Source organism: Miscanthus floridulus, chromosome 19 (assembly GCF_019320115.1).
Source record: "Miscanthus floridulus cultivar M001 chromosome 19, ASM1932011v1, whole genome shotgun sequence".
In the NCBI taxonomy this organism is placed as follows: domain Eukaryota; kingdom Viridiplantae; phylum Streptophyta; class Magnoliopsida; order Poales; family Poaceae; genus Miscanthus; species Miscanthus floridulus.
Window position 1 is genome coordinate 70,284,655 of NC_089598.1, and position 12,411 is coordinate 70,297,065.

Sequence of the window (12,411 nt, forward strand, 5' to 3'; positions counted from 1 at the left end):
TCATATAAAACTCATTATTGATAAAAAAAATAATTACATGATCAGGACTTTGTTTCCTACTTTACATCTCGTGGATGATTAATGCTACATTGCCGGCTGCCTTTTCTAGCAACAAGGACTATACTATCCATATGTACACAGATATTGGCTATGGTACAATACATATCTTATCTTGAAATGAAAAATACAAACTGAGCTAAATCTATTTTAGTTCGTGTGTTGATATACCATTTGATGCAAATGATCGACTTGTTTTAGGATCTTCAGGGTCATCCGTAGTATTGGTTTTTTCTTCAGCTCTTACTGGGGCTAAACTGGTGCTTGATTCATGATGCCTTGGAGCATCTGATTCCATCCCTGTCCCTAATGAGGATTTTCCTTCTGCTATACCAGCAAACCATCACCTCAGATAAGAAACGGAAATAAACAAATAATAAAAAACAGCACACATTTTACATGCAAAAAAAATGTTATTTCAAATATATCAACTGAAATATTATATCAAACAAGAACAGTATGCAAACATTTGCTGACTTAGATTCTTAGTCTGTCAGAGCATTGAAAATATTTTGTTGATGGTTCGTAGGACCTAGTAAACTCATTTTCTACAAAATCTGATGAACATATAGGTCAACAAGTTCGCTAACTACAATCCTTTACCAACTGTAAACCAACTTATGTGCCATCAACTTCATTGGAGAGAATTCAAATTTCTCAATTTTCAGTTCATCTTGCTTGATGAATGTACAAAATGACTAATTTGAAAACTACGTGATACAAGCTCACCATTTATTTTTCCACGTGCGATAATTAGCCGGAGATAGTTTCTGAACTCCTTCAACGCTGCATTTTCTTGTGCAGCGTGTAGCTCTGAAATGTCCCGATCATGCAATGCTACTGGAATTGGACTTCTATGAGCTGTACAAAATGTGAGATCCTGCTCATCACACAACAGCGCTTCTGTTCCTGGAGAGGCAGGTCTAGCATCCTCTTGGGTGTCAGAGCAATGCAATCTGGAGTCATCAACAATTTGCTGATCTATATTAGTCACTTTGCCAAGTTGACTAAGAGCAGCTTTCTGGACTTCCTTGTTCTCATCAAACTTTTGGTAAGTATTTGTGCAAATTTCCCTATCTATTTCCATCTCCGCTTTGTTATCTGCAATAAAAATACTTCAGTAAAAGTAACCTTGAATGCTAACATTCACTTCCATTGATTCATTTGGTGCTGTTTTTTTAATGTTGATTTGATACTTGGACGTCAAGCCAAAATGATGTTTTATGTTTTGCATCAAAATGATAGGCACCGTATTTGTCCCCGATAAAGCAGAACAATTCCTTTAGTTGCACAAATTTATAGTTAAGTACAGAAACAGATAGGGAAACTACCCATTTCTCTTATTTTATAAATAGCTATATTTTTTTTTTCTCGAAAACGCAGGAGAGCTGCGCATCATTATATTAAGAAGAAAGAAAGGGGCTAGAGCCCTACAACACACACCACACACAACCCCACACAAATAACATTCGCGCCTGACAAGGACAAAAGGCGACCAAACACTATCACTAAGCTAACTACCAAAGAGAGGGGCTGTCAAGGAGGACAGCCCCTTGGCTCCTGCCACACTCCACAACCGGCGCTCTTCTCCAGCAAGGGAGAGAGCTCGTCCAAGGTTGGGGGTAATTCCATCAAAAACGCAACGATTCCAGTGATTCCAAAGAGTCCAAGCACCAAGCACAATAAGAGAGTTGAGACCTTTTTGCATTAATCCACTTGTTGCTCGAATAGTCTTTTCCCACCATATATCAAAGGAAGAATCAGAAGGCTGTGGTGACAAGGAGTGTAGGCCGACCTGTCTCAAAAGGAGATACCAAAATTGTCTAGCAAAGACACAAGAGACGAGGAGGTGGTTGATAGTCTCATCCTCCTGATCATAGAGAGGGCACTGGACAGGATGAGGCAGCCCACGACACGCAAGGCGATCTGCTGTCCAGCACCGATTGTGGGCCACCAACCAAAGAAAAAAAACGACATTTGGGCGGTGCCCAGGTTCTCCAAATCCTCTTGTATGGACCAAACTCAGTAGATCCCTGGAAGAAACCCTCATAGGCAGACTTGGCTGAGTATTTCCCACTAGCAGAGAAACGCCATATGTGGACATCTTCAACATCAGGCTCTAACTCAAAATTGTACAGCAATTCCCAGAGATGGAGGAAGTCGATGATAACACCTACAGTGCGGGCTCCCTTAATATCCAAAACCCAGCTGCGACCAGTAAGAGCTTCCTGTACCGTACGTTGCTTCACCCTTCTCTTCGGGATGGCTTCGAGTAGTCTCGGTGCAAGGTCAGCGATACATTGTCCATGGGTCCAACGACCAATCCAGAACAAAGTGTGATTCCCATTGCCCACTTCCGATATAACGGCTATCGAGAAGAAGGAATAAACTTGGCCCGGGATCTGAATAGGAAGGGCTGCCCATGGGCGATGAGGTTCAGTTTTTTTCAACCAAACCCATCTCATCCTTAGTGCCCAACAAAGATGCTTGAGGTCAGAAATGCCAAGCCCACCTAGTTCAAGTGGACGGGTAACCTTTCCCCAAGACACAAGACAGTGTCCTCCACGAGCATCTTTGCGGCCCCTCCAAAGAAAACTTCTCCGCAGTTTGTCCACGGCTTTAATTGCCCATGGTGGGAAATCAACTGCCATTGCCAAATAAATAAGCATGGCTGTGAGGACAAACTGCACCTGAATCCTTCGTCCTGCCCGTGTCATGAGGTCTGCTTTCCATCCCGGAAGCCGATCAGCTATTCTATCTATAGTAGGTTGGATTTGTTCCTTAGTTAACTTCTTGAGAGAGAGAGGCAACCCCAAATATTTGCAGGGAAAATCCATGAGCGCACAGGGGAGAAGTTCCTGTACCAAGGCCAATTCTGTATGCCTACACTTGATTGGTAACACATTGCTTTTCTACAAATTGGTTTTGAGACCTGAAGCATCACCAAAAAGTTGGAGGATGTTCATTATGACAGTAATATCCGTTGCCTCCGGCCGGAGAAAAAGAACCACATCATCGGCATAGAGAGATATACGATGTTGAAGAGCACGAGATGATAGTGGCTGCAACAAAACATCAGCGGCTGCCTTGGCTACCATATGTCCCAACACATCCATAACAAGAATAAAAAGCATGGGTGATAACGGGTCACCTTGCCTTAGTCCTCTCCGGTGAGAAATACGCTCCCCAGGTATCCCATTCAAAATTACTTGAGTAGAAGAGGAGGAGAGTAACCCGCTGATTATGTCCCTCCAGATTTGGCCAAAGCCTAAGTGCTGCAGAACCTCAAGCAAAAAGGGCCAAGAAACTGAATCAAAGGCCTTTGAGATGTCTAATTTTAGAAGGATTCTGGGCTGCTTTTGTTGATTGAGAAATCTAGCCGTTTGCTGAATTAGCATGAAGTTGTCCTGTATGAAACGCCCTTTCATAAAAGCACTTTGATTGGGAGACACCATCTGCTGCAGCCGACATGCAAGTCAATTCGCCAACATTTTAGTGATCAACTTAGCAAAACTATGTACCAAGCTGATAGGCCGAAAGTCTTGTGGTTGCTCAGCTTCCTCCTTTTTAGGTAGAAGAGTGATGTAAGCTGCATTAAGCACCTCAAAACCAGCAAATCTCCTACTCCATACAGCAGAAACTGCAGCCATAATATCTTTCTTTATAACCGGCCAGCAAGCCTTGTAAAATCTGCCAGTAAAACCATCTGGACCGGGCGCTTTGTCCGGAGGCAGTTGCGTGATTGTTTTCCACACCTCTTCTTCAGTAAAAGGGAACTCAAGATCAGCCAAATCATGGGAGAGGATCCCAAGCGCATCAAGATTGATAGTACGCGCTCTGTCCAGGCTTGTCCCAAGCAAGCCCTCATAGAATTCATCTAACAATCTTGCTTTGTCTTCATGTTTGGTGTAGATCTGGTCACCTGACACCAGCTTGCCTATGAAGTTCTTCCTCTTGCGGTGACGGGCATGGAGCTGGAAAAACTTTGTGTTGGCGTCCCCATCACGTACCCAATCAATTCTTGAGCGAAGACGGGCAATTGTCCGCTTGAGGGATGCAAGAGCAAGGCAATGCTTCTTAAGATTGTTTTTCAGCCAGTCTTCTCTTGGTGAGAGGGTGCGACTGTCCTGGGCGATCTCCAGCTGATGGAGGATTTCACGGGCAAGGGCTAGCTGAGAATTAACGTGACCCACTGATTTATCACTCCAACTCTGTAAAGCTTTAGTGGCAGCTTTGAACTTGAGGTTCAAGGTGGAGAAAGGACAAGGACCAGCCGACACTAAGGCCCAAGCAGCTGCTATAGTTTCCTGAAACCCCTCAAGCTTAGGCCAAAAAGCTTCAAAATGAAAGCGTCTGCGACCTGATTTATTATCCTGAAGTCCAAGCAAAAGAGGGCAATGGTCTGAGTCCTCCGAAGCCATGCTTTGCAGCAGACAGTTTGGGAAAAGATCCTCCCAGTCCACTGAACAAAACACCCTGTCCAGCTTTACCAAAGTAGGATTATTTTGATAAATAGCTATATAATCATATGTAGTCCTTTATGTCCAAATGACACATTATCGAGCACATAAGGCAATGTTAAATGCATAAAAGTTTCTGAAGGTACAAAAATAAACAGTTTTTTTCCCTTTATTTCTGATCATCACGGCAGTCCATCTTTCTATCATATGAATAATTGAGTTCACCAGATTAAAATGTTATGCAGAGGTTGAGAATAGTCCAGTCAAACAGGAAAAGGATAAATTGTGTACCAACTATTGTCGTGAACCTCTCTGCTGCCTTTCTGCATACAATCACCAAATGGTTGGCTAGGTCATTGACATCAGTAACATGGATAGTATTTGCTAGCGGAGACCTAAAAAGATATATATGATATTTCATCAGGAGGACATAAAAGCGCATAAGGAGTAATCATTGTAATAGTGCCGCAATATCCATTATTGCCAAAAAAGAATGTTGATTTGCCATATCAAAATAATATTTGAATACTTTTCATGATAACATGTTTAAATCAATAGTTCAAGCTGCACCTTGAATTGTCTAAAGACTAAAACAACATATATTTTTCTTTGGACAGAGAAAGTATTTCTTTATTTCTTTTTACATTGGTCTTGGTGGATCTTGTTGGTTTTATCTCTAGCCTACCCGAAACTGTTTGGGACTAAAGGATTTGTTATTGAGTTGAACAGAGAAAAATATTTGAGAACAAAAAGGCAAACATCATAAACTTTCATGAGCCAAATCGCTAGTGCAGTGGTAAAATGATACTACTGCCAGATGGCACAAACTACAAGCAACTAAAACAGCCCTAGGGGTGGACCTCCCCTAAGGTATTACTGCAGTAATATTTTTTTTTTCTCAAGCTGCAGGATTGAGAAAAGCCCCTGAAGGCGAGCTAACCTAAGAGGCCAAGACATGCCTGCAGCCTGCAGCACATATATAACTCTAAAAATAGGCACAGGCAAGGGGCCTTTTTTTGTAAGAACCAGGAATCAAGCCCTGGTTAGCCAGCACAACACCTAGGTGCCACAACACACTTCAAGTGCGTTGTCCCACACTAAGTGAATTTTTTCTTCAACAGTCCAGGGCTTATATACATTTAAAAAGGCAATAGCCACAAGACAATTGAAGTTCATTGAAAACCTTTCGCTCATACCGATAAAAAAAAACCTTTCGCTCATAGGTCCAAAGAAGACAATAATTATTTGTTCACTTACCTATATACCAGTTTAGATCTACCCTGCAAATTGCCAGTGGAACCACCAAGTCCAGTAGATGAAGTAATTTGGGAAACATCCACATTGTTAGCCTAGAACACAAGAAACAATCTTCAGTCCAGAGATGTTATGGCTAAACTAAGAAAAAATCAACACATTAAGTAAATCAGCACCAGACTGGTCAAAACAATCATCCAAGACAAAATCAATACCTCTTGAAACTGTGTCTGCATCATACTTCCTTCAACATTTAATCTCTGATAGTGGGGATCTTCTGGAGGCCTTTTTCTACGTACTGGAGAAAATCTATACCCTGAAGATCCAATGGCACCATTCAGAGCAACATTAGCTGCTTGTTGAATGTTATTTCGATCACATGAATTATCCCCTTGAATTGTACTCCGTAGCTCCTCACTCCCTTCGTAGTTCTTGCAATCCATACATTTACAATTCTTGGAGCAAAGGATATTAGCTTGGAAACATTCACAGTATTTCTTTAGACAACCTGACTTCTTGCAGTGACAACCTTTATTATGCTTTGGAAGTGAAGGTAGTGCTCCAGCATCCTGATAGCCAGTTCAAATGGCTAAGGTTAGCTAAACAATATATGAAACATATAAAGAAATATTTCAACTGAATCCACAGAAGTAAATAAAACATAAAAAGGATGACTTCAATAGTGCAACAAAACCCAAAATAATAAAGGGAATGCTGTTCAGAAGAAAAAATAAGCATAATACATAAGATTTTAACTAATGGCAGCACAAAAGAGTTTTGATTTAGAACATAGCATACATGGAAAAGTAAACAGAAGTTACTAGCCACCTAGCGTATATCAGGATGCTGCCATGAAATCTAGTTGTTCCACCTACATGAACTTTAGCATGGGGAATGACAAAAAGGACTGTTAGGCTACAAGTACAAGTACAAGTACGAAAGAACTGTGCAAAGAGACCTGATAAAGCAAGGTAACACCAGTGCATCAGTATGAACTGTTCTTGTTCTAGGACTCAGCGAATTTTAGATGTATGGTTTCTATATGCACAAGTGGGACAAATGAGAAAAATGCAAGCAAAATTATGGAACAAGCATGATTAACTCCCATGGTCCATACAGATTAAAACAACTATTTATCAACTTATATATATTTTGAAGGGCATCTACTTTTGTCTAAGAAATTAACTACTGTTATGATACAAAAATAATAATACAGCCAAACCATTCCATCAGTGCAATGGATGTACCTTCCGAACACTGGGAGGAATTGGACCATTTTCAATCTTAGGTTGAAAAGCATTTGGATTTCGTAGCTTTGTGTTGTTAATAGCGTCCTGCCTACCCTTTTCATTCTCAACAGTGTTTCCACATTGTTTACAATTGCAACCATCACAGTAATCACCTGCTGCAAAACACTCACAGTACCTAAGAAATATATGTCAAGTTAGTCGCTGTACCTTCTATTCACATGATACTCATTTCATAATAAATTACCATATTACATTATAAGTTGGTATTCATTAATTTGGATAAAGTACAAAAGTTGAACATACCAAATTGGAATATTAACAAAATTTGAGAACAAAACAATCCAATGAGAAAAAAATAAAAAAAATAGATAAATGGACCAAAGCTAAACTGCAGGCTTTGCTTTAAAATGGCTCAGCAACAATATCTAATCTTCTTCAAACTGAAACTTGAGTATTATATCTCCCTTTTCTATATTTGTCCAACACATATAAACATCGCTCTAGACAAAACGAATATGCTCACCTCATGTAATCGCGTATTTTTAATACATTTTTATACTGGTGAGGATAAGGACAATAGAGGAAACTCTTCATGTAATAGAATTAATCATCCTTTTTTCTCTTCTGTGAAGAAATCAACCCATTCAACTCTAGTTGACAATTTAAAATATAGAACTTCCCATTAAGAAATAACTCAGAAGTATGCATTCAAAATTCAGTTAATCACTGACATAACAATGCAGTGCTGTCCCTATTTCCAAGAAAATGTAATGTAGAAGTATGCATTTGCATATATCACTCAACTACATTCAATGTTTTAATAAATGATGTGCATGATTGAAACAAAAAGTCTTGTACTCACAGCTTTAAACATTGTGAGTTTTTGCAATTACAGTGCTTCTTTTTCTTGGTTGGGGTGCCACTCTTCATTTCAACCACAGGCTTCCTGAAACAAAAAAAAAAGATAAGCAAAATAATTTTTTTTGCGCTTTGCATACGAGTGCAGTACTTGCATTATTTCTGCAAGGACAAATGGAAGTATACTCACACATGGACACTAAAATGAATTGCAAATAACTACTAACATATCACATAAGGCACATTCCCGTAAAAACAAAACAGAATTGGGATGGCCATAACACGTGTGATTATTTTGGCACACATTGTTTCGACGAAGAAAAAGAAAAACTATAAAGACAACTCTACTCACCAAAACATCTGTTCTCCAAAAAGTGACACCTCAGAGTTAACCAGACAGGAATGGAATCATAACGAAAAGTTATAGGCCTACATGTCTAAGAAGACCACAGTACTACTAGTAACATTTATACCAATTCAAATTCAAAATGGTTAATAATGTCACCAGGAGAAAAATAGTCAAACTTTACTAATCCATTACCTCAGCATTGCAAAGCAGTTGAGTGCCTGCTGTCAGAACACATCTTAACACAACTTATAGTGCATCCTCATACATCATGTCCAACACCCTCACAAACCCCCCCCCCCCCCCGCCCCCCCCCCCCCCCCCCCTCCACGCAAATAATAATAATAATAATCCCTAACCAGGCCTGACTAACTGCTGTCTACAAGTAAGCAAGACTTTTGAAAAGGACAAATGCAAACAAAAAAAATGCATCGGCCTGAATTCTGGATACCCAAAAATCAAAAGACCGTAGAGTAGAATTCAAATTCTCAAACGAAACAGTTTGCTCACATAGAAAGCGTGATTTCCATTGGCCATGGCCTCAGCACCGGCATAGAAGGCTGCACCTGCACCGCCGGCTTCGGCTGCTGTTGCGGCTGTGGTGGCGCCCTTGGCTCGGCTCCCGCTTCCGGCACCAGCGCCGGCGGCTCCACCTGCTGCTTCTCCTCCTCCATCACCAAACTAAACTTTCCACCAGCTTAGGTCATGAATTCCCCTATGGTTTGCCCGATTTATCCACCTAAACCACTCGCAAAGAACTCAAAATTCAATCTTTGCAGCCTGTCTCGAATTAGAATAGTTTCAATCAGGAGCCAAGAAACTCGACTTTCTGGTCAGCTCCAAGTCGAGATAATAGGAGGAAAAACTAAAGAAGAGCGCCGATAGGAGGGGATCAAATCGAGAAGCGGAATTCGAAGAGGCGATGGAGAAGAATTCGGAGAGGTAAAGCCCGAGTGAATTTGGGCCACGGGCTGATTTGGGAGGGAGGTGGTGTGGCAAGGGGGAGAAGAAGCTGATGGGCAAAGCCGGAGGTTTGGTTGGTCTCTCGCCCAAATTTTTGAATCTCATGTATTATATTCTGTTTACTTTCCTTTTCCGGAACAATTTTTTGAATCTTTGTCTGATGTTAGTATAAATCTTAATTCCACTGCTATAGCCGGAATAACTAGCGCACAGGGGCAGCGGAGAAAATAATGATGATGTGAGGCCACAAATTTTCACCTATGTTTTTAGATTTCCTTTACGGTGAAATCTGCCTTTGAATTTTAATTGTACAAGTAATCTAAATTATTTTTTTCTCGGGATTAATTAAAAAATATGATCAAAATAAGATAAGTAAGACTTAAACCTCTAACCATGCCTTTTCTTTAAATCATTCTTATTTGCTCTAGACATTAGGGCAAGTATATTGGCATTGTCTTATAGGTAATCTCATATAGTACCACGTAATTTTAAAACAACATACTAGACAACATATACAATTGTTGTTTTTTAAGTTGTCTCATATTGACTCATAATTTCTTAATCTATGCATAGAACACAAGTAAAGTTGTGAGTTGTATGACAACAACTCATACAATTGTAGAATAGTGTCGGGGACCAATACTAAGGTACTCGAAGAGAATGAGCTAATGACCATCAACATTGATTCATCCGAGTAGTCAAGAGCGCAACTACGGCTCTAACCGACCCCCAGGCGCGCAAGCTCCGCCTCACCCGACACCAAGGCCACGGGCTCTGCCTTACCCGACCTCTGAGGGCTGGCTCCGCCTCACCCGACCCCAAGGCCGCGACACTGTGGCCGCGGGCTCTGCCTCGCCCGACCTTTGAGGGTTGGCTCCGCCTCGCCCAACTCCAAGGCCGTAGGCTCCTTCTCGCCCGAAACCGTGGCCCACGGGCTCTACCTCGCTCGACCTCTTAGGGCTGGCTCCGCCCTTGGGTTTGCGCTTCGCCTCGCTCGGCCTCTGGCCGCGGGCTCTGCCTCGCCCGACCCCAAGGCCGCGGACTCTGCCTCGCTCGACCTCTAAGAGCTGGCTCTGCCTCGCCCGACCTCTAAGGGCTAGCTCTACCTCGCCCGGCCTACAAGGTCACGGGCTCCGCCTCGCCCGACCCTTGGGTTTGCGCTCCGCCTCGTCTGACCCTATGGCCACGAGCTCCGCCTCGCCCGACCCTGAGGCCACGGACTCCGTCTTGCCCGACGGAGACCGATTCCACCGCCAACCACTCTAGGTCTAAGTGTATGGGCCTGGGTCAAAGCTCTGATACCAGGGAAGAAACCGGCATGCCCCGATGTAACCCACAGCCACGACGGGCCATACCTGATTGTTCACATCAGGAACAACGTTGGGCGTACCAGAGCTGTTCTTCCTAACCCTTGTACGAACACTGTCAGGAGCATCAGTTCACCACGATGTCCGCCAAGACGGAGTGGAGCGCCATGACCGGCAGACAATGCCTGTGCATGGCGTCAGTGATGGACAGGGTCATAATATGGAGCCATCCCTGTTGACATCTACAGGGTCAGTGAGACCCGTATGAAGGATAAGAAGGACCCAGAGATCTTAAAGGATATCCTCTCTCTCGCTCATTCTTCTCCTTTCTTTCGCTGTAACCCGTGCTTTCTCTTGGTCTATAAAAGAGAAAGCAGGACTCCCCATGAGGGGCATTGGACCATCGAATAATTGAACTATCGATCTCGGCCAGACCTGATCAAACCATCATGAACCCATCGAGCCTCGAACCGATCACAACACAAGCACACGACTGAGGAGCAACCAAGCTCTCGGCACCCGTTCATTCCTTCCATTAAGGGACCTGGGACCTGTCCCTTTCTCGCTCGTTTGTAACCCCTACTACAAACTTTTAGTGCTAGTAACACGAGCGACAACGATGAACTAGATGTAGGGACATTCTGCCCGACCAGTATAAACCTCATATCCTCTAAGCACACCATCCAAGCCAGACACACAATATTAGAAATTTACTTGTTGGTGGTGACTCGAAACACCGACAGTTGGCGCGCTAGGTAGGGGCCTTTTGCGCGTCTCGACATTCACACCAGGCCTCGGATGGCTAGTCACAATGTTAGCTGGGTCGTAGGTGCACACATGCGCTTCGAGGACTTAGACTTCATCGTCATGATGGAAGGAGAGTTGGCGCAGGCTCCCGCCACCATCCAATCTCTCCACTCCAACGGCCTCGATGCGATCGCCGAGGCGCTCAAGGAGCTACAGCTGCATGCACTAGAGGCCTATGTGTAACATCTCAGTGTTATGGTTGCATTAAAACACTTGCATCACATGAGCATGTGCATCATCATATCCTTCATAAGAATCATACCATGATGAATGTTATCATTTCATATGTGTTTCTATTTGAATTGCTTGATTTTATGTTAGCATTTGTGTGTGCTCATGTGTGGTCTATGCAAATGTGTGTCAAATGTCCTCTTAAACAACTTAGCTACACTTAGAATGTCATTAGGAACAATGTTCATGTTGACCATATTACCTAATTATGCTTCCAAGTAATGGTTTGACTTGTGTTGACCTCTAGGACTCTTTTTGTTTGACTATTTAAAAAGTATAGCTTAGAGTGTTTGCATGGCTGTGCACCCTTAAGCAAAGTTGTAGGAAATTTTATAAGGAACAAAAGTTATTTTATGACCATCTCATGAAAATGTGCAAAACATGCTAAAAAATGGCCCACAAGTCAGTTTTGGGGGCTAGATGGAGACTTAGAATTTTCTAAGTCTAGGAACTGCTTTTCAGTTTCATGTGTCGATGTTTAGAGCCTTGTATCTCACTAACCAAGCCGAACCAGCTCGAGCTCCAATTGGGAAAGTTGAAGACCTCACTTGGTACTACAATTTTGTCAACTATGCCTTAACCTGGATCGCCATAGTTTAAGAGATTGGAGGTCAACAATTCTCACTGTCAGTCGGGCGAATGGTTCTCTGATGGCGTGCTACAGTGCCGACCGCCGTTAGGCTTTGAACGCCACGTGGATGGCCACGCGTCGGCGCTGCACTGCTTGGTCAGGCCACGTCGGGCCAGAGAGCGCCTCATCACGCTCGCGCTTACCCTGGCTACGCCCCTACTCCATTTGCTCCACCCGCGCGTGCATGAGCCGTTGAGAAGCCACCGCCATCGCCATTTGCTCCGCCGAGCTCGCGCAAGCTCGCCAC

At 42.9% G+C, this 12,411-nt stretch overlaps 1 protein-coding gene across 2 annotated transcripts; it reads right to left on the reverse strand.

Annotated features, from left to right (window-relative positions):
* Positions 1 to 9,256, reverse strand: LOC136527983 (protein tesmin/TSO1-like CXC 5). Of its 2 annotated transcripts, none has more exons than XM_066520854.1 (8): positions 8,736 to 9,256; positions 7,884 to 7,967; positions 7,019 to 7,196; positions 5,987 to 6,340; positions 5,775 to 5,866; positions 4,809 to 4,912; positions 787 to 1,158; positions 1 to 381 (listed from the first exon to the last, which is right to left on the reverse strand). In XM_066520854.1, exons 1-8 carry the CDS (start codon positions 8,897 to 8,899, stop codon positions 203 to 205), a joined length of 1,527 nt encoding a protein of 508 aa, XP_066376951.1. In that variant the 5' UTR covers positions 8,900 to 9,256; the 3' UTR covers positions 1 to 202. The 2 variants fall into 2 exon arrangements, with proteins under 2 accessions (XP_066376951.1, XP_066376950.1); XM_066520853.1 differs by having other exon boundaries at positions 1 to 384.
* Between the last annotated feature and the right edge of the window lie 3,155 nt (positions 9,257 to 12,411).